The 23,423-nt window shown below is 41.0% G+C and overlaps 1 protein-coding gene across 3 annotated transcripts; it reads right to left on the minus strand.

Moving 5' to 3' along the window:
- Positions 1–94: 94 nt before the first annotated feature.
- On the minus strand, positions 95–23,123 carry septin5a (septin 5a). Of its 3 annotated transcripts, XM_053624887.1 has the most exons (12): positions 22,870–23,123; positions 22,679–22,689; positions 10,019–10,109; positions 9,778–9,864; positions 5,504–5,627; positions 4,875–5,009; positions 4,149–4,266; positions 3,931–4,032; positions 2,914–3,010; positions 1,413–1,548; positions 871–973; positions 95–741 (listed from the first exon to the last, which is right to left on the minus strand). In XM_053624887.1, the coding sequence occupies exons 1-12, from the start codon at positions 22,910–22,912 to the stop codon at positions 679–681; spliced, it is 1,110 nt and encodes a 369-aa protein (XP_053480862.1). In that variant the 5' UTR covers positions 22,913–23,123; the 3' UTR covers positions 95–678. The 3 variants fall into 3 exon arrangements, with proteins under 3 accessions (XP_053480862.1, XP_053480863.1, XP_053480861.1); XM_053624888.1 differs by lacking the exons at positions 22,679–22,689; positions 22,870–23,123 and adding an exon at positions 10,938–11,395 and having other exon boundaries at positions 9,778–9,813; XM_053624886.1 differs by lacking the exons at positions 22,679–22,689; positions 22,870–23,123 and adding an exon at positions 10,938–11,395.
- Positions 23,124–23,423: the final 300 nt, after the last annotated feature.

The raw sequence follows: 23,423 nt of genomic DNA on the forward strand, positions 1-23,423 counted from the left end.
TTAAATTAAATTGCTAGGAGAGGTCGTTTTGGTTAAACAAAAAACAAAACAAACAAACAAACAAACAAAAAAAAACAACCTTGACACAAAGCAGTCTGAATTAAGCATATTTATTTATAACAGTAACCTGCATGGTAACTCCACACTCACTGAGAGCTAGCGCTATAAAATCCCGGTCTGCAGTTAAAGAAAACGTATAGTTTCACATACACACTCATTTACACATCACACACACACACACACACCCCGATTCAGCGCCCAGATTCAAACCAACACTTGGTGCTAAAATGGCATTACAAAACAATTTATGCACATTGTAGCTAAGCATTAAAATTCAGTACATATAAATTAGATACATCTAAACGTAGGTCTGATTTTAAATTAATTATACATAATATTACCAACGTTAGCTATACTCATGTGGGCATGATCACAAGAAATATTCAATAGATGCTTCACATTTGTACTTGGTAGGCAAGCGCTCCAAAGCACCAAGCAAACTGCTTTGCAAATATACAGTATAGTCTGTCACGAAACGTGTCACTGTCTGAAGGATACGCCGTAGTGAGAATACATACATGACCATTTGTATTATCACTCGTGTGACCAAATACAGAATAAGATGTGAAGTGTACATTTCTCTGTAAGTGCATGTTTGCATATATGTGTGTGTGATCATCACTGGTCTTTCTCATGCATCTGTTGCTGCATCTTCTGCAGCATCTCCTGCATCTTCTTCAGCTGCACACACACACACACACACACACACACACACACAGTCAACACAAGAGCATTAGTGTGATGTACAGTCTGTGCACTGTTTACACTTCAGTTCCGTTAATTATCAGAGTGGTTGTATTTAAGCCTCACCTCCTCGTCCTTCATCTTGATGAGTCGCTCTGTTTCGGCATCTGGAGTAGGCAGCGGCAGAATGGGAATAGGGCTGTCCACGCGGTTGTCCTGTGCAAGTTTACTACAACACAAACACATACACATTCGAACAAAACTCCACTTTATACAGTGCCTGCCAGAAATTTTGGCACCCATCCAAAAAAAAGAGCAAAACTGTATCAAATAAATACTATATACAAAAGATCAAATTTTCCACTCAATCAATTGGAGAAACTGTTTATCTTTTGTTCTAGCAAAAACATCATCAAAAAGCACTATTTCACATATGTGTTATAGTTTTTATACTATATATTCATTTTTGCTCATTTACATGAAGGTTGGTAATTCTGTATGTTCAAATAGCACTGATCTCACTAACAGTCAAGTAAAAAAGTCCAATTCAAAAAGGCTTAAATAAGCAGACGCACAAGCCACTATATATTTACTAGTAACTACTGTGTAACTAATGAAAATGGTATTTAGAAACAAGAGTGAGAAATGCACACACACACACCACAAACCTGGTCATCTCCTGTATACACTGAGCTCTGTAGTTCTCATAGTGTACATCGCAGGTCACATCTTTCAGGTCGTGCATGTGAGAGCGAATCAGGATATTCCTCAACTTCACAAAGTCACAGTGGGACTGGTTCTCCACTGCAGCAAACACAGAAAAACATGAATCAAACATGTAAGGGCCTCCACCTGACAGAATATACAGGTGAATCTAAAAAAAAATTTGAATATCATGGAAAAATTGAATTTTTTTTTCTCTGTAATTTAATTCAAAAAGTGGAACTTTCATATATTCTAGATTCATTATACATAAAGTGAAATATTTTAAGCCTTTATTTTTGTTTTAATCTTCATGATTATAGCTCATGGAAATCAAAAATCCAATATCTCAAAATATTATAATAATATTATAGTCAACCTGAGAAGAGCTCTAATCAGATAATTAACTCAAAACACCTGCAAAGGTTTCCTGAGCCTTTAATCTCTCAGTCTGGTTCAGTACACACAACCACAATCATGGGGAAGATGAAAGTAAATTTTGCATTTCATTTGGAAATCAAGGTCCCAGAGTCTGGAGGAAGAGTGGAGAGGAACAGAATCCAAGTTGCTTGAAGTCCAGTGTGAAGTTTCCACAGTCAGTGATGATTTGGGGTGCCATGTCATCTGCTGGTGTTGGTCCACTGTGTTTTCTCAAGTCGAGAGTCAATGCAGCGTCTAACAGGAGATTTTAGAGAACTTCATGCTTCCATCTGCTGACAAGCTTTATGGAGATGCTGATTTCCTTTTCCTGCAGGACTTGGCACCTGCCCACAGTGCCAAAACTACTAGTAACTGGTTTGCTGACCCTGGTATTACTGTGCTAGATTGGCCAGCCAACTCGCCTGACCTGAACCCCACAGAGAATCTATGAGAGACACCAGACCCAACAATACAGACGAGCTGAAGGCCACTATCAAAGCAACCTGGGTTTCCATAACACCTCAGCAGTGCCACAGGCTGATTGCCTCCATGACACGCCGCATTGATGCAGTAATACGTGCAAAAGGATCCCCAACCAAGTATTGAGTGCATAAATTAATATACTTTTCAGAAGGTCAAAATTTCTGTATTATAAATTCTTTATTCTAATATTATGAGATACTGGATTTTTGATTTCCATGAGCTGTAATCTGTAATCATCAAGATTAAAAAAAAAAAAGGCTTGAAATATTTCACTTTATGTGTAAAGAATCTAGAATATATAAAAGTTTAACTTTTTTAAATTAAATTATGAAAAAAAATATATTTTCCATGACATTCTAATCATCGATTCTAATTCTAATTCCATGATATTCCACTTTTCCATGATATTCTAATTTTTTTAGATGCAACTGTACACACACATTTAAGAAATCGCTGTATTTAACATCAGGATTCTTATGCAAATAATTAATTTCATAATACATTTCCATGATTACATTTCCCTCGAATGTGTCCTATCTAATTATAATCACATACACACCTCACCTTCGACAATGCCCCAAGGGTAGAGGCGACCTCGCACTCTTTGACCTCTTGCTTCCACCACTGTATTACTACCAATAACGGCAAAGGGAGTACACTCCTATAACAAATTTCAAAAACATGTACAAGTTCAGATCAGAACATCTCATAGGAATATAATAACAAAATTACCAATAAACATGTCAGAAAGAAACTCCTTCAGGGTTGTCTATCATTATTTTCATTCACTTGAATCTTATTCATGAGCGTACATAAAACACATCTCTTACATCTCTTGTACTCTGAAATTCATGGCTACTGCCTATTTTTAGTAAACTGATGTAGAGTGCTTTTTGTTGCCTCTCCATTGTACGGCCTAGTTTCACTAAGACTGAGAACACCCACTAGTCATTTATGTCCATAAGAAGATTATTGATATTGATTAATATTCATTAATTGACTTGAGTAAATTCTGTAATATGATTACAGCTCATCATTCATGTCAGTGTGACTTTGAGACAGATTATAAGTAGAGATTCAACTGTGAAAGCTCCTGGAAAGTTACTTAGCTGTAGGAATTGGACCAAAAAAATTCACTGGCTAAGCATGTTTTTTAGGGGGGGCTTGAAGGGAGAAGCATTTTACATGTTAATACAAGTGAGTGTATTCTTTAAAATGGGTGTTACGTAACCTGCTGCTTGTGAAGGGATTTACTGTTGGAAAAATGACACATTTATCCTGGCTGTATTTGACTGAGTTTTACTCTTCACCCTAGACTTCTTGCTCTTTTTACTGTTGAGTAAATATTGACTTCACTGGCTGCTATTTGCTCACTACAAAGCTGTGTCTAACTTAAATAAATAAATAAATAAATAAATAAATAAATAAATAAATAGTAGCTATGAATTTACAGTGAATACACATCTCATCCTTGCTGAAACTCCTTACAGTCTAAAAATCACACACAAAAAATGATGTACGGACCCATTAAGGCTATAATTGCTGTTTGACTTTATGGAGCTTTGTACGTTTGCTTCTCACCTTCAGTTCTTTGTCCATCTGTTTAAACTCCTCATCCTCATCAGAGTCACACTCAGGAAACTGGTACACTTTAATCCCAAAGCGCTCAATCTCATCTCGTACCTAAGACAAAGAGAGAGTAAAGTGATAACTTGAGGTGAGCAGCATACTCTGAAGAGAACATCTGTGAATTTGTAATATTCATTTGTAGTACAGGATGGAATGAGATGTGTGCTCACCCGGTCCTTTAGCTTCTTTATCTCACTTGGAGTGAGACAGTCCGCTTTGGCAATGAGAGGAATAATGTTCACTTTCTCATGCAGCGCTTTCATGAACTCCACATCCACCGGCCTCAAACTGAAAATAACACAAACGCACATAATTGCTAGATATACGTTTTAATTCTCCAGGGATGACTCTGTATATACACGACATGGCCAAAAGTATGTGGACACATGAACGTCACACCCATATGTGCTTGTTGAACATCTCATTTAGTCAGATTTAGTCCCCCACCTTGCTGTTATAATACCCTCCACTCTTCTGGGACGAGTGAGACTAGATTTTGGAGCATGGCTGTGGGGATTTTCCCATTCAGCCTCAAGAGTATTAGTGAGACACTGATGTTGGGTGAGGAGGCCTGGGGCGCGGTCAGGGCGATCCAGTTCATCCCAAAGGTGTTCTGTGGGGTTGAGGTCAGGGTTCGTGTTCTTCCACTCCAACCTTGGCACACCATGTCTTCATGGAGCTCACTTTGTGCACAGGCCACAGGGATGCAGGAGCAGGTTTAGGTCCCTTAGTTCCAATTGTAATGTTACAGCATGCAAAGACATCCATTATAAATTTTGTACTTTGTGGCAACAGTTTGGGAAAACCTGATATTGGTGTGAATGTCAGGTGTCCACCTACTTATTACCACACACACAAACACACACACACACACACACACAGAGCGTGTTACACACCCATGTCCAAATGGTGGTATGAAATAAAGACAGCAGTGCACTCGGTTATCCAGTATGTTCTTCCTGTTGAGTCCACTTTCATCCCTGAAATATTGCTCAAATTGCTGATCAATGTAGTCAGTGATGGGCTTCCAACTGGAAAATACACACACACACACACACACACACACACACACACACACACACACACACACAAGAGATATCAGACTGGCAAGAAATATTCAACCCTCTTTAGGAACAGCTTTATCCTGGTCAGTGTAGATAATATGGATCCTGGGTGTAAGACACAAACACACACACACACACACACACACACACACACACACACACACACACACACACTCTGAATGGAACACCAGTCCATCACAGGGCCCCATGCACATGCATTGACACCTAGGAGCTATTTAGTGTAGCCAATCCACTTAATGGCATGTTTTTGGGTGGTGGGAGGAGATTGGAGAAAGCAGAGGAAACCAAGGATGACACAGGGAGAACATATGAAACGTCACAGACATTAATCAGAGGATTGAATCAGGGATCCTGGAGCTGTGAGGCGGTGCACGCTGCACCACCGTCCCACCAGGGAACAAGGGTAATTTGTGAGTTGATTTGTCAAGCTAAGTTCTTACCACTCATTATTGTTTACAGCATCTCCAAACCCTGGTGTGTCCACAATGGTGAGTTTGAGTTTGACACCCTTCTCCTCAATATCCACCGTGTGTTTGGTGATCTCCACTGTCTGATTAATACGCTCTGAAAGAAAGGGAGAAAATGGAGAGACAAAAGAGACTGTAAACGCAGCATTTCCCAATCATACAAGCATATCCCAATCCTCAGAGGCGGAGCCTAAGTAATATATTCTAAGTGAAATTCTATACATACAGTACTGTGCAAAAGTTTTAGGCACCCTGTTTATTTTTAGTACAAACTTTGTTATAGATGTTTTATTTTATGACTTCTATATCATCGAGTCAGTACAAAAACATTTTAGATTCCCAAACATTAGTTTTCTAGCACAAAATGAAACGTTACAGAAAAATGTTTGTATGTCAGTAGAGAAAGCAGCATATTACATAAGAGACACTTTTCAGATAAAAAACACAATGAAGGCTGCTGGGTTTTGCTGCAAATATAAGAAGCAAGTGCGACAGTCAAAATCTCCAGAAGAACCGTGGCTGGTTCTGCAAGATGCTCAATAAAACTTACAGCTCATTTCTTTATAAAACTGCACTAATTCTACTGGAGACTACTATTTTTATTTTTTTGTTACACCAAATATTGACTTTGATTAAATGTATTACTGTTCACTGCTCTTTATGTTGTTGTTTTTTTTATGCATAAACATTTCATTTCATTATTTTGAAGGCATCTTTGCTCTACAGCATTTCTTTGCATGTGCCTAAGACTTTTGCACAGTACTGTATATGTATGTTACAGTAGAAATCCCGGCTCTTATTCTGAAGTCAAACCTTTACAGGTGCATCTCAAAAAATTAGAATATTGTGGAAAAGTTCATTTTTTTTCCATAATTTAATTCAAAAAGTGGAACTTTTATTTGTTTTAATCTTGATGATTACGACTTACAGCTCATGGAAATCAAAAATCCAGTATCTCAAAATATTAGAATAAAGAATTTATAATACAGAAATGTTGACCTTTTGAAAAGTATATTAATTTATGCACTCAATACTTGGTTGGGGATCCTTTTGCACGTATTACTGCATCAATGTGGCGTGTCATGGAGGCAATCAGCCTGTGGCACTGCTGAGGTGTTATGGAAACCCAGGTTGCTTTGATAGCGGCCTTCAACTCGTCTGTATTGTTGGGTCTGGTGTCTCTCATAGATTCTCTGTGGGGTTCAGGTCAGGCAAGTTGGCTGGCCAATCTAGCACAGTAATACCATGGTCAGCAAACCAGTTACTAGTAGTTTTGGCACTGTGGGCAGGTGCCAAGTCCTGCTGGAAAAGGAAATCAGCATCTCCATAAAGCTTGTCAGCAGATGGAAGCATGAAGTACTCTAAAATCTCCTGGTAGATGCTGCATTGACTCTCGACTTGAGAAAACACAGTGGACCAACACCAGCAGATGATATGGCACCCCAAATCATCACTGACTGTGGAAACTTTACACTGGACTTCAAGCAACTTGGATTCTGTGCCTCTCCACTCTTCCTCCAGACTCTGGGACCTTGATTTCCAAATGAAATGCAAAATTTACTTTCATCTGAAAAGAGGACTTTGGACCACTGAGCAGCGGTGTTTTTAGTAAAAAGGTGTTTTGAGTTAATTAGCTGATTAGAGCTCTTCTCCGGTCGACATTACTGTATTATAAATGCTTTATTCTAATATTTTTGAGATACTGGATTTTTCCAGTATCTCATTTCCATGAGCTGTAAGCTGTAACTTTTCCATGATAGTCTAAGCTTTTGAGATGCACCTGTATTTGTCACATACATTACAGCACAGTGAAATTCTTTTCTTTGCATATCCCAGGTTGTTAGGAAGCTGGAGCAGAGAGGTTTAAAGGCCTTGCTCAAAGGACCAACAGTGGCAGTTTGATGGTGCTGTGGCTTGAACCCCCGACCTTCGAGCAGTAACCCAGAGCCTTAACTGCTGAGCCACCACTAAAATGATCATTCCCAAATGAGGAGTCAAACCCAGGCCACCTGGGTGAAAACCAGGTATCCTAATCGCTAGACCATATGGGCCTTATTAAATTACTGCTCGTATTTTAATTCCTTTATTTATTACAACCAAATATACCAGCAGGTCTAAATGATATTTTAGGTTACATTCCCTACATCAAGTCTGCAAATTCAGCATCATTTGATCTAAATATCTGTAATATAGATCACTGTTTATCTCCAGTTTCCTTTCAATTAAAAAGGAGAACAAGTAGTGAGAACTACTCTATGCTAATCATCTTATTGCAGGTTTAAGTTGTTTGAAGCAGTGCAAAAGATTTTCTAAAATTTCCAGGTTTAGGAACATGTTCATGTATCACTTGCAAATAGAAACTGAAACTGATTTGAATGACATTTATAAATGTAAAATTCTGATACTGAGTATTGGCCTGAAAGTTTGGCACGGGATTGAACATATATTAGATCCACTGATTTCATTGTAAATAGCACAAATGTTGCATGATTACACAAGTCCATCACATTTCTGATGTTCTGAAACTGAATTCAAGCTTGCAGAGAGTATCCAGTCAGTTTAAAGTATCAATCATTACCTTGAGCTTTGATATCAGTAGCATATCAAAAATGAAAAACAAAAAGAGATCAGTACGTTCCTGGTACTGTATATTGAAGCACAAGAAAATGGTTTGACTCTATTGAAACTGAACATTTGATTGAGTGATGGAATAGTGAATTGGTGAAGGAAAATAGTCAGCAACTGTTCGGTCTATGTTTACTATTTTGTAAGCAATATTTTGTATCCCTAAGGGCATACCTCTTTGTGGGCCTGGTAGAATTGTACTGCGCAGGTATGTTTTATCCTTGGTTTATCATTCATACGGGGTTCATGCGCATTTGTACGAAGTTTCCATGACTAATATACATTTCCAAGACCAAAGTTCTCTTGTGGAATTCAAATGTAGTCTAGAAAACCATCTTTGAACAGAATCAAAACATACATATTGTGTAGTATAAATCAGTGAAACATACATAGTTTGATTTTAAATCATTTACATTTGCAGAAATATGAAGTATGATCTGAACACACAAAGATAAGCAAATCCTGCTGCAGTTTGACTTACTGGGAACACGGTATCTTTGTAAGATTTAAATAAATAATGAATCCATAACTTTTAGGGCTCAGAGTATCTCCGCAGTCAAAACTTTGTTAGTAGCTGTAGATGCCAGTGTTTTGTATTGGAGGAAGGTGTGACAGGATTAATCTTAGGCCTACTATCTAAGTAAGCAAGATAATGGCACTGTTGATTTCTCTGACTTTGCAGTACCCTAATGATTTTTTTTTTCTTTTTGGCTATACATGGTTGCTCAAAGCTGCCTCTCTCCCATTTTTACAATGTTAAATATTGGAACAGAGTTTACATTTTACAGATCCTGTGTCTCCATCTTTTGTGAGCCAAGACTTATTATCTGAGCACAACAAAGAACTGTTAACTACACATTTCACCTGGTATTTTTCACTCGCAGTGAAACTAGACAAGATAGTTCACTGCCTTGAAAAAAAAACAGCATCTATGCCATAGTGATATGATACACTATAATACATACACACTGATATTACAACAACAACAGGGAGTATTGTACTTCTTCAGCTCCTGCCTAAATGTAGCTTAGCGTATTTTAGTATAATACAAATCTGGACATAAATGATCAGAGCAAAGGCTTTAAATTTATTTATGCACATCCTTTCCAACTTTCTGTATTAACACCAAGTGACTTTCCCAGGTCTGGAAAAAACACATTTGTACAATTCCATGATTTTTCCAGGATGTATATAATAATGATAATGAGTCTTTATTTATCACATATACATATGCACAGTGAAATTCTTTTCTTCACATACCCCAGCATGTCGGGAAGCTGGGGTCAGAGCGCAGGGTCAGCCATGATACAGCACCCCTGGAGCAGAGAGGGTTAAGGGCCTTGCTCAAGGGCCCAACAGTGGCAGCTTGGCAGTGCTGGAGCTTGAACCCCCGACCTTCCGATCAGTAACCCAGAGCCTTAACTGCCAAGCCACCACTGCCCCCCTTATATATATTTGTATATAACTCTACAAATCCTGTCATAAAGAGCAGTAAAGTAGTAATCGGTGTGCTGTTGGTGCAGGATTTAAATGGAGTGAATGATATAAATACATATGGTTTGATTAGTTTATCCAATAAAAGTGCAAATGATCTCTAAATACATGCTGCGTGAGATTTTTACCTTCTGCATTTAGTAGTTTTCTGTCCTTGTAGAGGTCTGTGAGGAAAAGGCTGTTTACTAGAGTAGACTTGCCCAAGCCAGATTCACCTGAGACACACACACAGACACCCACCCACCCACACACACACACACACAGAATTCTTGCTATTGGTAAATGTGAGCATGTCCATACTTGCCATGTCTAACTGTAGTGGAAATGACAATTGACAGTGATGTCAGTCATTGCAACAGTTTCACTGACCTGCTACCATGAGTGTGAAATCAAAGCCTTTCTTGACAGACTTCCTGTGGACCTGGTTTGGGAGTGTCGCAAAGCCAACATACTGCTTATCCTGAGAGACACAGACAGCAGATCAGCGGTTATTAAAATGTTTTTTTTTTTAAAGGGCACTGTGAAATTGACAAACACCACAGCTTGTAGAATTTACCATCCTGAGCATTCTCAATATCCAAACTGATGCACAAAAAAGCACAGAATAGTGCTAGACTCAGAATATTGAACACCACTGTGAAAAAGCGAAAGCTTCAATTCATGGCTGTTCACAAAAAGAAGAGCTCAACATGTCCATACAGACAAATGGTGAACGTGAACTCTACAGATTATGAAATTAAAAGAAAACCAAGGCTTAGTTTTGCCAGTAGTCAATGCATCACAGTAGGAAGTAGACTTGCAATTCTGGATTTTCTCTCTTTCATACACACAAACAAGCAGGCAGAAAATATCCTATTGAATGTGACTGAATGGCTCTTTCAAAAAAAAAACACACTCCCATACTGGCCAAACTGCGCAGTCTGCCAGCACTCCTCATAACTTGTAATAAACATTTCCGCTGTCTCTGTGGGCTACTGAAAAGGTCCCCACAGTGGCCCTGCATCTACTCCATCACTCACACACACACTGTGATTCTGAATGTGAGAAGAATGAGAATAAGAGAAAGGGACCAAGGATTAATGCTAAAACATGCAAACACTTACAGTATTAATAATAAAGCTCACTTACATTTCCCAACTTTTAAATTCTCAGTTCACTTTTCTCTCAGTGTAATACATTTATAAAGTACAGGAGTAAATAGAGAGAATATATATTATTATATTAGAGAGTGACACACAAACAAACACACACACACACACACACACACACACACACACACACACACAACCTTCTGGCGAGTAGTCCTGCTTCGGGCACACAGCAGTTTCTCCACCAGCTTCTCCTGTAGCATAATGGCATCCATGCCAATCTGGCACCCTCAACCCACGCGCCACACAAACAGTGTATGGGAAAGTCTCCAGAACTGTTTCTCAAACCTGCTACACCTCTAGTTTACTGGGTCTCTTTAACTCCTCTCTGTTCTTCCTTTCCTCTTCCTCCCCTTTTCTGTGTGTGAGGCCTCTGGCCTACAGCACCTCCGCTTGTTCAGACAGGCGAGCAGAAAAATTCTCACGTGGAACTCCGAGAAAGCACAAGGACAAAAGAAAAAGAAGACGAGAGAAGGCGAGAGAAAGGCAGAGAAAAGGGGCAGAGAAAGGTAGGAAGGCAAGGAAGCAATTTAACCAGAGGAAAGGGGAGGGGTGAAAACGAGAATAAAGCACACTCATTCATCCATCATTCATTCCTCCCCCTCTTTTTTTTTCCAGAGTGGATAAACAGAGTAGAAGTGAGGTGCAGTGAACCCTGGTGCTGTGCCTAACCACATTCAGTAAAACTGGTGTCACGCCCTTCCTGTCAGTCCTGCTCTGTGCCACACAGATTCATACAGTACACATGAACATACATACCAGCCCAGTGAGGACTGCTGAACATGCTCTTTTCACACGGATCATCTGAACATTTTAATACTTCTATGTTTTGTTTCCTATTAAAGAGCTTGTTTCACAGTTTATCATTTTAATCCTCACCTACATGACTACCTGGCACTCCTACTGCTCTACTTAGGATGCAATTTGGAATGGAAGATGGAAATGGACAGTAAAGGACTGCAGTACTCTTGTATACCAAAAGAGGGCACTTTTATCGTTAGAGACATCTTGATTAGGTGTCTTTTAACTCCAGTACTGCAGATTGTGATCTAATACTCAAAATTATGTTTTATACTTGTGCATTTGTTTCACTCTAGTCGCTACTGAATATTTTTTTAACAATACCTAACATTTGTAGCATATGTGCAATTTCCACAGGCAATAATTTCAACATGTTTCCTGTGTACAAAGAGAAGAAAACTTTTTTTTAAGCTCAAAATTCTCCTTTAAAGGAAGTTGTTGAATTCTGTCCAAGTTTAAACTATTATATAAGAACAACTCTGTAAAAGGGTGAAATGGTGGTGAAGTGAGTAGTGTGCAACGCCTCACAGTTCCAGGGTCCCTGGTTTGATTCTGAACTCAGGTTACTGTCTGTGTGGAGGTTCAGTGTCTGTATGGGTTTCCTCCGAGTCCTCCCACCTCCCAAAAATATGCAGGTAGGTAGATTCTTAATCATAGCCATTTTTAATTACCCATAGTTGTGAATGTGTGTAAATATGGTGGCCTACAATGGGCTGGCATCCTATTCAGGGTGTATTTCAGTCCGTACAAGATTTCATGGAGGTTTTTTGTGATTGTTGCAGCCAAAAATGCTTGATTTTGCTGCAGCTTTTTTTTTTTTTTTTTTGCAAAAAACTACTTGAATTGCACAAAATTGTTTTGCATGGTCTTTCACAGTGATGTTTGTTGGTGAATGAGACCTTGTAGCTGTACTCATGTTCGACACACGAGGACCGAAGCAGGCTTTGGCTCAACGTGCGTTGTGATGATGTCACATCACGCATCTTGGCCCATCTGCAAAAACTCTGTGGTAATTTTGGAAAATTGCCAGCTCCTCCTAATATTTTGCTTGGCTTTACCTTAATTTCTGCGATTGCAAAATCCCGAAATCCTCGTGGGACTGGTATTCTCACCCTGCCTGCAGTGTGCCAGGGACAGACTCTGGATCACGACCCTGACCATGATAAAGCAGTTACTGAAGATTTACTATTTTTTAAAAACTATTTAAAAAAACAAAAACAAGAAATAGATATGAATGACAACATTTAGAAAAATGTTTTACATGTCTTATGCATATTCTCAAATGACTTTCCCAAATGTATTCCCAAAGCTGTTCTTGTGTTTTGTCTCGTTTTGAAGCAATACCGTAAAAGTTACCTGACGTGTCTACATTAACAACACAACCACAAACTCTTCCCTCTGAAAAAGTAGTCTTATCTCCTAAACGATGAGGTAAACAGATTTAAAGCTGAATTTACATCTATAAGAATACATGTTTGTTGATTTCCCAAACAACCACCCTTAGAATTAATTATTATTAGTAAATGTTATGTAAAAGGGTTTTTTTTCCTCTCTTCTTTACTAAATATGGTATATGCACATGATACAGATGAGATGGATAGAGATAAGGCTGAAAAACCAATTTAAAATGTATGCAATGTAAACAGTAGTGCAGGACTACATTTAGTGCTACCTTACATTAGCAATCTGCTAGTGACCAACAAACAATTCACAGAAGGGCAGGGCTGTATCTGAGCCTCTGGGGGCTCTTAGTGGCATTCTGTATCCTGAGTATGAAAATGATGAAAATCATATGTTATGGCCTTGGCAATCCCCAGATCTCAACTCAATCCAAAACCTAGGAGAGATTTTGGACAAACACTTTACACAGAGCTCTCCACCACCATTATCAAAACGCCAGCTGAGGGAATGTCTTTTGGAAATGCAGTGTTCATCCGTATTATATAAAATTGTAGAATATATGACGAGGCACATTAAAGCTGTTTTGGCATCTCTGGTGTCCCAACACCATACTAATATACATTTCATGTTGTTTTTTCCTTTCACTATTCATCTATCTGTATACAAAGTTGATTTGTAAGTGGAGCCAGTCCCTGGCAGTGCATAAAATACACACACCAGGCAAGATTATCTGGATTTGAAATGTGTGGAGGCATATTTTTATCTTTTGGAAGGATCCAAATGTCTTGATGATGACAGGAATACATAATTATTTTGAACTATTATTTTGAGATAGGGATAAAAGCCTAACTGCTGATCAGTGCATTTGGGACATGCTCCAGCTGCTTCTTAAAGTCTAAAGTGTGTGTGTGTGTGTGTGTGTGTGTGTGTGTGTGTGTCCCTGTGACAGTATAGGGTAATGATGGGGGTTGTAGGGGTGTTAGTAGCCTGTGAAACAAACCTACATACTGGAATTGGACTTTAAGGTAACTGTTATCCCTCTGCCCCGCACACACCGTCTCTACAGCTTCACAACACTGTGTCTGAAGTGTGGCTATTCTCCCTGCATGGGTTACAGGGGTGTGTGATGCTTTTGTTGCTATTTTAGCACTGAGGGAGATAAGCGTAAAGGAGAAGATGTGTGAGTAGGGGAGGAGGAGGCAGAGGTCTTGAAAAGAAGGGAACAGATGTCCCAGAATGACACAATAGCCTTCGGGCAGTCCAATCCCAAACACACACTCCCCCTCACACTGCCCAGCTGCCACTCTCATACACCACCTGGGGTATCTCACTCACACATGCACTCACACATCAAAACATGCGCATCCACAAACCCACTTTTGGTTTGGTGGCAGTCAAGCCACCAAGAATGTAAGAACTTTTCTTACAAAGCTGATTTGCATAAAGAGGAATCGTTTAACAAACAATCAAATTTGCACATTTGGTTTCATTCAACAAACATAGTGTCAGCCAGGTGGTATTTGGTGTTCGATGTTTGCTATTTCAATGTTGTAACTAAGCAATGCACTGCAAAAAAAATTACATCTTAGCCAGTGAAAATATCTTGAACATAATCGAATTTATAGCCTATAGTATTTCCTATTATAATATTACAATAAACCAAATATAAGATTATTTAAACTATTTGGAGACATTTTACTCATTTCAAGCTCTGTTCTGTTGGCAGATCATTTTGCTAAATTTAAGCAGTTCTTTCTAGAAAGAAGGAAAAATCTATCTGCCAATAGATTAAGAAAATTGAAAGGTAGAAATGAGTAGAAATGTCCAGAAATATGTTTAATAATCTTATATTTGATTCATTGTAATCTTATGAAAGGAAATACTATGTAAATATGACTATATTCAAGATATTCCCACTTGCTAAAATGTTATTTTTTGCAGTGAGAATGTCTGCCTCACCCCAAATCCTTTCTGTAAATTCATGTTCTAACATGTAAACATCAACATGGCAGACATGTGGAAAATCACACAGGCAAGGCTTAGTTTTCTTATCAGGGCAACATACAACACACTCCCCTGCCTACTGAACCTGCACCAGTGGCTTGGCCAGAAAGGATGCTGCCCTGTCTGTAGCAGTCTCCAGCACATCTTGTCATGCTGCAAGATTGTACTCTCCCAAGGGTGCTACAGGTAGCGACACGATCAAGTCCTGAGCAGATTGGTCGAGGTGCTGGAGGAGCGTAGACAGGTCATAAGAAGAGGTCATCCTCCACCAGTGTGTCAGTGCATCCAATTCGTCAGAGAAGGTGGGGGCAACACAAGCGTCACACCAAGAGTTCCATTAAGGGTAGTTCCTTTCACCCAGCACTGGACAATGAGAGTCAATGTTGGCAGGAAGCTACAGTTCCCTAGAGATATCACCAACACGAGTCTAATATATTGACGTGGTCCAGCGGTGCCTCATCAAACTAACTGTCCCATGGGAGGAAAGAATACAAGCTGCCCTTTGAGAGAAGTACTCCGATCTCATCGCTGAGTGTAGGGAAGCTGGCTGGAAACAATCATCTACCCAGTAGAAGTAAGATGCCAAGGCTTTCTTGGAACATCAACTGTTTGACTCCTAATAGGAGCAAACCAGCAAAAGGCCCTGAAAAACCTGACTACAGAGGCAGATAAGAGCAGCTTTTGGCTCTGGGTGAGGAGAAAGTGAGAAGTGTTGGAGTAGTAACACCTAACCCAAGGTCTAGTTGCAGGGGGTGGAAGCAAGACGTCCCTGCCACTGCTCCGCCACTAGGAGACATTCCAGGGTTAAAGGAGCAAAATCAAGTTTAGCGGTGGTACCCGGTTGATGACCCTGCAGCTGACCTATGCCATATGGAACCAGTGGTACTGAGCATGCATTAATGGTACCAGTGCGGCTTGTCACAGCCTTAGTCACTGGGAAGGTCTGTATGGCTAAAAGAAGACCGGCAATCCTATAGGTACCGGAGGAGGTGCGACAGGCAGTAATGCCATAGCCGGTCAACATCTACCTGTGTAATTTATGCATTTAACCACATCCAGTTCTTCAGTGATATTAAGCAGACTTGCCAAGGTGACTCAGGATAAAATATGACTTGCTGTAATCTGTAAAAAGTCATAAAGCTGAATGCTTTAATGTTGCAAGGCAGCCATGCTGAGAAACTGCCAAAATATAGTCCTTTATATGCAGAATAATCATGGGTACATTCCTGTCAGCTCTACTAACAAGCCTCCAATTCAACCGATGATCTACAAGTTGTGAACCAGTCTAATGTAATGGACAAGCGTTTGTACCTCCTACTGCAGGACCTAATGGTGACATCTACAGACACCACTGACAATCCAGAAGAGCAAGAAGAATACAATGAGTAAGTAAAAAATGTAGAGGTGATAAAGTTGCATGTTTTTCTGTGTGCCACAGTGCAGATTATACTACCTCCATCTACTCTACGATTTGTATGTGGATGGATGGATGAAGTGATCTATAACATCAGTGATAAATCAAAACTGTATGTAAGCCACTGCAGAGAGTCATAAAGGGTAGACTGAATTTCAAACAATAGTGTAAGACTAACAAGCAATATAATGTCACATGTGCCTTCTTCTCAAACTGACTTAATACACACATCAATAGAGACACAAAATCACACAAACACTCCCACCCATCTGCCATCCTCCCACATTATGAGTCTAAACATAGCCTGTGTATGTTACACACACATGCCTGCAAGCACTTGCTCAGTCTTGGGGAGGAGAGAAGAGAAGAGAAAAGAGGAAAGGAGAGGAGAGGATGGGAGGGGAGAAGAGAGGAAAGGACAGGGGAAGAGATGACAGGGGAAGAGAGGACAGGAGAAAAGAGGAGAGGACAGGAGAGGAGATGACAGGAGAGGAGAGGACACAGGAAGAGAGGACAAGAGAAGAGAAGAGAGGACAGGGGAGGAGAGGACAGGAGAAGAGAGGGCAGGGGAGGAGAGGATGGGAGAAGAGAGGACGGGGAAAAGAGAAGAGGAGAGGACATGAGAATAGAGGACAGGAGAAGAGAGGACAGGAGAGGAAAGGACATGAGAAGAGAGGAAAGGAGAAGAGAGGAAAGGAGAAGAGAGGACATGAGAAGAGAGGACAAGAGAAGAGATGAGAGGACAGGAAAGTATAGGACAGGAGAAAAGAGGACATAAGAATAGAGGAGAGGAGAAGAGAAGAGAGGAGAGAACAGGAGAGGAGAGGACATGAGAAGAGAGGGCAGGAGAAGAGAGGAGAGAACAGGAGAAGAGAGGACAGGGGAAGAGAGGAGAGGGGAAGAGAGGAAAGAACATGAGAAGAGAGGACAGGAGAAGAGATGAGAAAACAGGAGATGACAGGAGAGGTTGAGGACAGATGAGAGGACAGGAGAAGAGAAGAGATGAGAGGACATGAGAGAGAAGAGAGGACAGGAGAGGACAGGAGAGGACAGGAGAGGAGAGGAGAAGAGATGAGAGGACAGAAGAGGACAGGAGAGGAGATGAGAGAATTAGAGATGAGAGGACAGGAGAAGAGAGGACTCGGCCGAGCCAGAGCCATCTCAGCTAGGTATTTTTGTTGAGCCCAGGGCAGAGGCAATGTGATGTGTGTGGTTTGCACATACACCACCTGAAAAGCCATAACTATTGTACAAACATAACCAGTGTACAAGTAACAGCATAACAGATGACAGATTTAAGCACATAGAGTCCTCTCTGCGTGCAAATGAAAATCAAATGCAGCTCTTGCATAAACTCTGCGGTTTGGGTGCAGAATTGGATATTATAATAGCAATCCATTTGAAATATAAAGTGAAAGGCTCAGAAACACACAGGTCTGAGCATTAGAGTAAACAACTGTATATACAGTATCTCACAAAAGTGAGTACACCCCTCACATTTTTGTAAATATTTGATTATATCTTTTCATGTGACAACACTGAAGAAATGACACTTTGCTACAATGTAAAGTAATGAGTGTACAGCTTGTGTAACAGTGTAAATTTGCTGTCCCCTCAAAATAACTCAACACACAGCCATTAATGTCTAAACCACTTTCAACAAAAGTGAGTACACCCCTAAGTGAAAATGTCCAAATTGGGCCCAATTAGCCATTTTCCCTCCCCGGTGTCATGTGACTTGTTAGTGTTACAAGGTCTCAGGTGTGAATGGGGAGCAGGTGTGTTAAATTTGGTGTCATCGCTCTCACACTCCCTCATACTGGTCACTGGAAGTTCAACATGGCACCTCATGGCAAAGAACTCTCTGAGGATCTGAAAAAAAGAATTGTTGCTCTACATAAAGATGGCCTAGGCTATAAGAAGATTGCCAAGACCCTGACACTGAGCTGCAGCACGGTGGCCAAGACCATACAGCGGTTTAACAAGACAGGTTCCTCTCAGAACAGGCCTCGCCATGGTCGACCAAAGAAGTTGAGTGCACGTGCTCAGCGTCATATCCAGAGGTTGTCTTTGGGAAATAGACGTATGAGTGCTGCCAGCATTGCTACAAAAGGGGTGGGGGGGTCAGCCTGTCAGTGCTCAGACCATACGCCGCACATGCATCAAATTGGTCTGCATGGCTGTCATCCCAGAAGGAAGCCTCTTCTAAAGATGATGCACAAGAAAGCCCGCAAACAGTTTGCTGAAGACAAGCAGACTAAGGACATGGATGACTGGAACCATGTCCTGTGGTCTGATGAGACCAAGATAAACTTATTTGGTTCAGATGGTGTCAAGCGTGTGTGGCGGCAACCAGGTGAGGAGTACAAAGACAAGTGTGTCTTGCCTATAGTCAAGCATGGTGGTGGGAGTGACATGGTGTGGGGCTGCATGAGTGCTGCCGGCACTGGGGAGCTACAGTTCATTGAGGGAACCATGAATGCTAACATGTACTGTGACATACTGAAGCAGAGCATGATCCCCTCCCTTCGGAGACTGGGCCGTAGGGCAGTATTCCAGCATGATAACGACCCCAAACACACCTCCAAGATGAACACTGCCTTGCTAAAGAAGTTGAGGGTGAAGGTGATGGACTGGCCGAGCACGTCTCCAGACCTAAACCCTATTGAGCATCTGTGGGGCATCCTCAAATGGAAGGTGGAGGAGCACAAGGTCTCTAACATCCACCAGCTCTGTGATGTCGTCATGGAGGAGTGGAAGAGGACTCCAGTAGCAACCTGTGAAGCTCTGGTGAACTTCATGCCCAAGAGGGTTAAGGCAGTTCTGGAAAATAATGGTGGCCACACTAAATATTGACACTTTGGGCCCAATTTGGACGTTTTCACTTAGGGGTGTACTCACTTTTGTTGCCAGCGGTTTAGACATTAATGGCTGTGTGTTGAGTTATTTTGAGGGGACAGCAAATTTACACTGTTATACAAGCTGTATACTCACTACTTTACATTGTAGCAAAGTGTCATTTCTTCAGTGTTGTCAAATGAAAAGATATAATCAAATATTTTCAAAATATTTGAAAGGGGTGTACTCACTTGTGAGATACTGTATGACTAAGATTGAGGACAGGACACTTATGTCCCCTAATTTCTATAACATTTAATAGTTTGTAAGTCAAGTCTTTGTTTATAATTTATATTTTCTCCCATCAGCATGAAAATGAGATGTCGTATCCACTTTCCACATATCCATAACTTGTCACAGCCTCCCTCTGGTTGAAGCAAAAGTGGAACACTTGTCATATGGCAAAGCATGCTCTGAGTAACATTAGTGCTATACAGGGACATTTTGTACCTGCTTTATCATGATCAGGGTTGCGGTGGATCCAGAGCCTATGCTGGGAAGAAGGCAGAAATACATACGAAGCTCAGCACAGACAGTAACCTGAGATCTGGAGCTGTGAGACAGCAACTCTACCCACTGCACCACCATGCCACCAGGCCGCCCACTAAAACTCAAAACCTGTTTCAAAAATCACTCTCAGCAGCTCAATCGCATTTTCCTTGCAGATTGCAGAAGTTTATTGCAATATTCATTTTATGTGCAATCTCTTTCTATAGTTTTAGCTGATGCACAGCATGGGCAGTGGGCCCTCTTAACCCACCCTCTAGACAACTCTGCGGAGCTCACTACGGCTTACGAGCACTACGGCAATGGTAATGTGACCTTTTCAAGTTAAACCATCAGTCTTATTACTCACTCACACACACTCTCTCTCTCTCTCTCTCACACACACACGCACACACACACACACACACAAAATTACAAATGTGTACTGACCTTTTTAGAGGGACATCCTAAATAGCAGAAAGCCTTCTACATTGAAGTTATCAAGCATCAATAGCAACAATCTACCTACTGAATTTCTTCCACTTCAGTGTGATTGCCATCGTGTGAGGACAAAATACTGTCTCTGAGTTCTATGCACAATTCTTCTGAACCCATGGTTTGTTGTTCTGCTCTGACATGCACATGTAGCTGGGAAGCTTTATACAAACAGACAGACATGTGCCTTTCCAAATCATCCATCCATCCATCCATCCATCCACTTTCTATACCTACACAGGGTCACGGGAAGCCTGGAGCCCATCCCGGGAAACTTCGCACACACATTCATACACACTACAGACAATTTGGAAATGCTAATCATCCAACCATGCACTTCTTTGGACTGAGGGAGGAAACCGGAGTACCTGGAGGAAACCCCCAAAGCACAGAGAGAACATGTAAACTCCACACATACGCGGTGGTGGCAGGAATCGAACCCCCAACCCTGGAGGTGTGAGGCAAAAGTGCCCTCTCCCTTCCAAATCATGTCCTGTGAAATTTACACAGGTTAACTTCTTTAATCAAGCTGTAGCAAGATCTCAAGGTGGTAAATGGAATCTGTATCCACCTGAGCCCAAGTGTCATAGCAAAGGATCTGAATACTTGTTTAAATATAGTATTTCATTTTTAAATGTTGTAAGAAATTTACAAAACTTTGAGAAAACCACTGGGAAACACAAACAGAGTTCAAGTTATGGTAACGAGTTCAAGTTCAAGTGGATTTATTGTTATTTCAACCATATACAGCTGGTAGAGTACACAGTGAAACGAAACAACTTTCCTCCAGGACCATGGTGCTACAGAAAACAACACACTAACCACATGAGACACAGAACTAAATAAGATCTATATATTTTTACATAAAGTGCACGTGCAAATGTGTGCAAACAACACAAGACAGTAAAATACTACTAAAACAGATCAATAGGCACAGTAAGTGACAGTGTAGCGCTGACCAGTACCCGAAGGGGAAAGTAGTCTATTTTGCATAAGGCTGTAACATAACAAAATGAAAAAAAATAAAAAGAAGTGGTCTGAAAGAGCAAGGAAGATACAGAGAGCACTGGAGTAATGGAGAGATGCATGAGTGTGTGAGTGGGTGGCATTGCTGTGTTGAATTGCTGACATTGTGTGGGTTGGATGCGTGACCCTGACAGCTCTGTGCCCATGTGAGATGAGTGTCTGTGTGCACACTGATGGATCAGAGCAACATCATAATCAAACCAGCGTGAATCTGAACTGAAGCCCACCCCAACCCCATCATGACTGAATCTTTGGCATGACAAACATGCTTGAAGAATTACATAACCATGCTTGAAGCAACAAAAGCTGCATACTGTATTTTAGAACACATGGACACACGCACATGCATGTCAAGTTACCATGGCAGCTGTGATGAAGATTTTATAGTTACAGTTACATTTATATAGCCCTTTTCTAGACACTCAAAGCGCTTTATATTATATGTGGGGGGAAATCTCCTCAACCACCACTAGGACACCTGGGTTATACCCCTACAGCACCACCCTACTCTGTACAATAGGTGTAATGGGATTTTTAATTACCACAGAGAGTCAGGACCTCTGTTTAATGTCTCAAAAGACAATGCCTGTCACTATCCTGGGGCATTAGGGCCCACACAGACTACATGGTGAGCGCCACCTGCTGGTCTCATTAATACCACTTCCAGCAGCAACCTTAGTTTTCCCCAGGAGGTCTCCCATCCAGGTACTGACCAGTCTCAACCCTGCTTAGCTTCAGGTGGGAACTGCTGGGAGATATGGCTTTGTAGCGTCACGAGGCTATGCTTTGGTAACAGAAGGAAGTCGCATAGCCTCCTTCTCTCTTCCGTTACCATGGTGACGGTGCACCGAGCTCTAAGATTTCCATCCTCATCCGGGACCGTGTGAAGAGAAAGCGCTCCAGTAACCCGGTCTGATCCACTTCAGCATCGCAACACTATGCAGTAACGAGCTGTGCCATAAGACTCAAACAGTCACACCGTCTCTAGCGCTGTTATCAAATGATGCCATTTTATTCATCCTCCAGATCCATGTCAGACATTAGGCTGGGTGCTGCACACGCCTTTCGCTGCTAGGCCGATCAGGCTACATTACATCCTGCAGTAACGTGATGCGCAGCGGAAATAGTCGAATCGGACAAGCCGTGCTACATCAGGAGAACAAGCAGAGACTCTGCTCTTTTAAATAGGACACCTACACCAATCTCCAGGCCCAGCTAGAGTCTTTTGTCACCAATTAATCAATGATGTAAGCCTCCAGCATCACTGTATAAATTCATGCATCATTCTCAATCATAACAGACTAGTGTCATGAGAAAAAGATACATAACGGTCATGGAAGAAAGGCATCGTGTTACCTCGCTATCCTCTGTGAGAGCAGTGCAGCAGCACCATCATCATCACCACCATCATCATCATCATCATCATCATCAGGTGCAGGGACGCCAAGCGATGGTCAAAATGCACGGAAACACAAACGACAATTAAATCAGTGAAACAAACTGAGAATATAGGAAAAGATAAACATAAAGCTGATATGAATCATTACCGCTTTTAATGAGCCGGCTCCTGTACCGCGTGCTAGCTGTCATCTTCCTCTCTCTCTCTCTCTCTCTCTCTCTCTATCTCCGCGGTGCAGGTTCAGATGCTCAGCACTGAAGCCGGGCTGCTCTTCCCTTCTGGGAATCTCACATGGGGGCGTGTCCTATGGCGTCACTCAAAACCACACCCACCGCTTCTCTAGCCAATCACCGCTAAAGCCACAATGGCGTTAGGAAGCCAAGCTCAACATTTTAAAAGCATTTACTTGTTTGGTAGCTTCCATGTGTCCCCTGTCCGCCATGAGAAATATCATTTTTAATGATCCCAGAATGTCTGCTTGTCACGGATTATCAGACTAGCACTATCGACTAAAAGTGGCTATTTGGTGATAAGTTTCATTTCCTAAATAAGTTCTTCACCCATAGACTATAGATTGCTATCATTTCAGATGGTACAGAAACAATGTTATTTAGCTCTGTTGTTATGCTCCTAGGTGACAGATTTTCATAGTGATATTAATTTATTAACGTTCTAAAAAAATTATTTTCATAAAGATATATT

This window comes from Ictalurus furcatus, chromosome 5 (assembly GCF_023375685.1).
Source record: "Ictalurus furcatus strain D&B chromosome 5, Billie_1.0, whole genome shotgun sequence".
Classification (NCBI taxonomy): Eukaryota; Metazoa; Chordata; class Actinopteri; order Siluriformes; family Ictaluridae; genus Ictalurus; species Ictalurus furcatus.

Coding starts and splice junctions, on each gene's coding strand:
- septin5a (XM_053624886.1), bottom strand. CDS start 11,012: ATGGATGCCATTATGCTACAGGAGAAGCTGGTGGAGAAACTGCTGTGT. Junction 9,865..10,018: donor TTTCACACTCATGGTAGCAG/GTCAGTGAAACT, acceptor TGTGTGTCTCAG/GTGAATCTGGCTTGGGCAAG. Junction 5,010..5,503: donor GCTGTAAACAATAATGAGTG/GTAAGAACTTAG, acceptor TGTATTTTCCAG/TTGGAAGCCCATCACTGACT.